This window comes from Zophobas morio, unplaced genomic scaffold (genome assembly GCF_036711695.1).
Source record: "Zophobas morio isolate AGI-343-1 ecotype UQ-CSIRO unplaced genomic scaffold, CSIRO_AGI_Zmor_V1 ptg000002l, whole genome shotgun sequence".
Classification (NCBI taxonomy): Eukaryota; Metazoa; Arthropoda; class Insecta; order Coleoptera; family Tenebrionidae; genus Zophobas; species Zophobas morio.
In genome coordinates, this window is record NW_026972107.1 from 17249112 (window position 1) to 17255111 (window position 6000).

The following is a 6000-nucleotide window of genomic DNA, read 5'->3' on the forward strand; positions in this document are numbered from 1 at the left end:
AATTTCTCTTTCTTGCTGCGAAAAGAGACAGTAGTTATATGTTACCGTTTCTGGCTCATTTTGACCTCATTTGACCTGAACAGAACCTCCATCATTTTTTTGTTGAGTAATTTGAGCTACAGAGTTGTGCCATTTCTAGCTCAAATTGATACAGAGTTGTGTCATTTCTAGCTCAAGTCGATACAGAGTTGTGCGGTTTTTATCTCAAGTCAAATTGGTAGACAAAAAATGAAGCCCCTTCTGGCTCGGTTCAAATGAGGTCAAAGTGGGCCAGAAGCTTCATCATATAACTTATGGAGACAGGCAGCGGAAGTGTGAGTGAAACAGACAGCAGTAACGCTGTTCAGTTCTTACTATGTTTATTTCTCTCTTGTTTAAATTGATATCAACGCAACATTAAATTTTTATTTATCTGTTGTGGTCTTAGTGGAAACCTTCTTCTAAGAAAGGTCTTTTTATTCGAAACGTTTGAGAATTAGGACAATTTTCTTCAATTTGTAACGCATAATCACTGAAAAACGACTCCCTACCTAAAAACCTTAACCGATATTACAGTGTTAATTAATGATTATGGAGAGTTAACAACGTTTTGGCAAGACAATTGTATTATATAATAAAAAATTTCCGATACTAAATTTCAAAATAGCTTTTAATACAGTGTCAACACGGTGTGCTTTTGTTTTGATGTTTATTCATTGGATATACCGTTAATTTAAACGTAATTATATCTGTGATATAACAAAAGTACAAAATATATGTTTGACCCAAATGTATTCAATTAATATGTAATTGTTGTCGAGGTTCAACTGTGCAGATGAATATTCCACAAACCACACAATTAATTTATAAACGATATTTTCTATACAAACCGAGTATGAAAGCAAAAGCGTAGCTAATCCATGTAATTTTTCTGTTGGTTTCACAGAAAGAAAACTTTTTGGTTTGGAAACATAGGTAATTTCCCAAAGAAGTAATTCACATTATGTCCGTGGATATTAGTCTGTCGATGTTAAAAATCTTCAGTTAGCTGGAGCAATTTAATTAAAGTCAAACAATATGGAACAGAGACTTAGAATTCTCCGTGATACTAATTCCTGAAATATTTGAAATTGTATGAGCGATCTCAATTTTACCCGAAACCCTCCACAACTTATCCTAATCCAGTTAATCCTCATTCGCTACCTGTCCTATTTAAATCAATACTTATACTAGCGTTTGCGATGCATAATCCAGAAAACTGAATCAGAGCTATAGCTCCTGTAATCTAATCAGAGGTTAGAAAGACATGTCGGAAAGTAATCGTTGTTACTACTTTCTCTGGCATGAGAAATTACTGTTTCTAGACTGAAGTCGAGAGCAACAATACTCACTGAATTATTATTACTGTAATATAGACGTGTAAACATGTCTATTTATAAAGCTGATGTATTAATAATTGCACAAACTGCGGTCATGACGCTTCCCTCCCTTTATCTTTATTCATAACAGTTGGTTGTAAATTGTTGGTTACCATTTTATGCGTACAATTTCCCTTGGTTATAGTCCCGTTGTTAAAATTACTGTCAAGTAAGTGCCTAGTTTTGCACAAGACACGGCACTATACAAAACTAATTTATAACTTCTTACATCTTAATTCATAACATCACAGAAAGTTATGAAGCTTTTGGTATTTACTAGAAATTAAAACAGTTAGCAACTAGAAACTACAAACTCCGGGCGTAGAAATTTGTCTTTTTTGCGATTTGGAAAGTAAAGAAAGTTTAGATATTTTACAACATGGTAATACAGAAAGGCGACTATATTTAAATTTTGCTTGAGTGAGTTTTCATTAAACATGCACTGCTTTCGAAACTTGCAAATATTTTAACAAAAACGTAATTATAATCTGTATGAAAATGCAGCATCTACAGCGATGTTTTTTGTTCGCAGGTTGAATGGACGGTCGATACGAATTGAACTGGTTTGTTGACCCTGACTGAATGAGATGCAGCATGTCTTGGGGGTGGAGCAGCGCACTTGTGATTCTCATATTGGTGATGAAGTTGTGTAGTGCTTGTCCGGTTTCCTGTTCGTGTAAGTGGAAGAACGGTAAGCAGACTGTCGAGTGCATCAATAAGGACCTCTTCGTCATTCCCGAAGGTATGGATTCGAGTACACAAGTGCTCCAGTTTTGCGGGAACAATCTGCAAACACTGCACGGAGACAAGTTTCTCAAGATGGATTTAATTAATTTACAAAGGATATATCTGTGTCGATGTCGCATTACAAGCATAGATGACCGAACGTTTAGGGGCCTAACAAACCTTGTTGAATTGGATTTGTCTGGCAACTTGCTCGAGACTGTGCCGACCGAGACGTTCCTCGACTGCCCTTCCCTAATGAGGCTCACACTTAATGCTAATCCTATAAAGACGTTACGGAGGGCCGCATTTAACCATCTGTCTTTCTTAAACACCATAGAGCTTAGCGATTGCGAAATATCAAACGTCGAAGAGGGAGCGTTCCAGGGTCTATATAGTCTCGAGTGGTTGCACCTGAACAGGAACAAAATGACTACATTACAAGGCACCAGCTACTTACCGGAGTCTTTGAAGGGAGTCCAACTTCAAGAAAATCCGTGGGAGTGCGACTGCCACATACTTGAACTTCACGCTTGGTTGAGAGCTTTCACTATGCCACATTCTGTCGAGCCCCTCTGTAATGGACCAAGTCGGTTGCGGGGTCGCACAATTAAATCCGTGCCTGTGGGAGAGCTCGCATGCTTACCTGAAGTTTCCCCGACAATGTTCTATTTAGAGATTGGAGAAGGCAAAAATGTGTCGCTATTGTGTCAAGTGAAGGCAGTTCCGGAGGCACGGATATCCTGGACGTTTCAGGGCCAATTGTTGCAGAACGACAGCATGATTGCGCCAGGTGTGCATCTTTTATATTTCATCGAGGAGGGAGCCGTCGAGAAACGCAGCGAGTTGTTTATTTACAATTCCAACACCGACGATAACGGGACATTCATATGTAATGCCGAAAACGCTGCAGGCTTGGTGCAGGCAAATTTTACCATCCGAATTATCGTGAAACACGACCCTCCTGCAGTAACGAACGAGCTCCCTTTCGAGTTCGTATTAATTACAATGTCGGCAGCGGCCATATCCGTTCTGCTTTTGTTACTGGTGGTAATATTATCCGTAATAAGGTGCCACAGGAACGCGCGCTTAAAAAAGAAGCGCAACAATTCCAAGGTCGCCCTCAGCAACTCCACCAAAGACAATCTGCTCCAAGACAGCATCGACGACTATTCCGAGAGCTACAAAGAGTCGGCCGGAATGAAGCTGGTTAGCCACGAAGAGGAGACGATGCTCTACAACGCCCAACCCAGCGAGGAGCTCTTAAGAGCCGTATCGCCGGTCGCAACCTCTAATCTGGCGAGCAGCCCCTCGTCCCTCAGACGCTATCAGTTGGAGCAGAACCCTGACCTCATTAACGGCACCGAGAGCGTCGGCAGATTCAGAGAATGCGAAACTTACCACACGCCCCTAAAGAAGCATCTCGTGGACTTTAAAGGGAACGACCGTGATTTATACGTGTACGCTCCAGACGTTCATCTTAATCCCGTTGGATTGCTGAATCCTGGAGACGCTCGATCACAACACTTTAATGGAAATTGCTATAAGACGCTCCCGTACAATAGGGCCAATAAACGATCAAGCGCCGCCAATCCGCTGGGCAGATACTCCAGAGAAGCCGAGTTCCTCTCGCGAACTATGCAGCATCCGGCGTCTTACGAACATTACAGTGCAGACGTACGCTACACGGCTGACGGGTATCCGGTACGAACGACCCCTTCGTACGTACCCTCGCCCAAGGCCGACGGTAACGCGGAACCGTGCTGTTCCACTACAACCACAATCAACTGGCCGTCGTGTGTTCCATCGGGTTTCGTTAAAAATGACAATACCGTTAAGAGTGTCGGTGCTCAAACGCAGACTGATGAGACAAACACCAACGTCACCAACAAACCCTTAAGCAGTTCGGTGAAAGTCCAGGAGACATTAACTGAAAGTCTGGATGAGGGTTATGAAGGCGAAACTTTAGAGAATAACGCCAACTCGTGTCAAAATTAATCATCTTTTAAGACTTTACTAAGTGGAGGTGCACTACATTGTGATAACAACTCGAAGATATTTTTTTAATGTTTAACCGACTGTAGTAATCTCACAATTATTTATTTCTAAGTGGGGTAGTTAGCGCTGTCATCTTTTTTATCTATCTACAGAGCTTCTTACATAATTACATCTTTGGCTTAAATTTTAAATAATAATTTGACAAAGGAGCTTCTTTATGTTAATGGCTTCGAATCTATGAAATTAATATATTTTTCATATCGATGATGCTGGCTATAGTTCGCATTTTCTACACAGAAAATTGCGGCCAAGTTCACTGGACTTCAAAATTGTTATTTTTAACTTAACATATCGGTTCTCAGGTAAGGTGATTTAGCTTCATATAAAAGGAAGGATGTTTGTTTTAGCGCTCACAGTATCGACAGGGATTTGATAAAATCCCATGTATACATTTTCAACCTTTTATGCCATATATTTTTTATCTTTTTATCTTTCCTTATATGTAGCATTAATGTTTTAAATGACTAATTTTGTAATTTCTACTAAAGTTTTTGGTCATACTGAATTTGGAGATGATGATAGAATATTGATATATTTCTGTGGTAAATGTTTTAAGAAAGTGTTGTAACAGTTGTAAATAGACATAAATTAAAGTTCTATAAACAAATAAATTATTTCAATAAAATCTCAGTTCTTGATCACCAACCTAGAAAGTTATAAAATTAGATTACTGAAAATTGAAGACATCACAGTTTAATCTCTGGTTGAGCAACTTACTGACATATAAAATATCCCAAATATAGGAACTTTAACTGGATTTTTCAATCTGATAATTTGGTTTAATGTAATTACCAAATTTAAAAGATAAACGTACTATAATTTCAGGAACATGTGAAAATTTATTATATCTTCTGTTATTTTTTTTTTATATAGGAGTAGCTTCTTTTTAAGAGTGACAACACAAACAATACATTAATACATTCTAAGGCCATTTTATTAACATTTTTATGTTCTTGATTCACAACGCAGATTAAACTTTGCTCTGAAGTAATGAAACATATTTTAATTAAAAATTACAAAACAAATACTCCTAAAATATAATTTGTGCAAGTAAAACACTATAAATCGTTTCAGAGAAATTATTTGATTAATAAACTTTATCATAGAAATCAGAACATTTGGCGGTAGCGTGGGAAGTGCCTTTAGCGCTGTTTAACACGGAAGTATCTGTTAGCCCACTAGTTGTCCACAGGCATGGACTAAATTAATAACAATCGATAAACAAGAGACGTTCTCTTATTTCACTGTCTAATATAACCAACAAAATTTAACGATCAAAGCAAAAAGTGACACCCTTGGATGATCATTTCCTTTTAATAAACTAGATAGAAATTCCAGAAATTGCATTTTTGCGTTGTATTTATTTTGAAAGTACTGAGCTTAGTTCTTATTAAGTAAGTCATCAAAACGGAAGGAATAAACTTTCGCTGAGTTTTGGTGAGACGGGTATGCTATATTTCATTCATTTCGCCCACTCCGTAAGTTCTGCTTTGTCGGTAAGATTTGACTACCCGTTTATTTTGCTTGTAAAATAACAAAGAAGGCTCCCTTATCTCGTTATTACTTATTATTATTATAATTTCAGCTAATTTGTTGTATGAGTTTTTGGTATCACACAAAGTTTGTTTAAGTAATAAAGAAATTTTGAAGCTAATTTTCTAAATTAAACATAAACATTTTACACCCACTCAGCTGGAAATAAATGATGTATCCTCCATTCCACGAATGAAAAACAGGTTGCTAATATTGTTTCTGGTAAAAATCTTACATTAAGCTGTAGTCAGCTGGTACTTATATTCGCTCCACTGAACAACAAAATTTT

At 37.7% G+C, this 6000-nt stretch overlaps 1 protein-coding gene across 1 annotated transcript in view; it reads left to right on the forward strand.

Annotated features, from left to right (window-relative positions):
• LOC135121063 (leucine-rich repeat-containing protein 24-like) overlaps positions 1-4630 on the forward strand; it is a 52504-nt gene extending 47874 nt beyond the window's left edge. Inside the window, exon 2 of the mRNA XM_064045408.1 lies at positions 1930-4630. Within this exon, the coding sequence (XP_063901478.1) occupies positions 1980-4118 (2139 nt within the window). The 5' untranslated portion in view covers positions 1930-1979 and the 3' untranslated portion in view covers positions 4119-4630. The remainder of the gene's footprint in view (positions 1-1929) is intronic.
• Positions 4631-6000: the final 1370 nt, after the last annotated feature.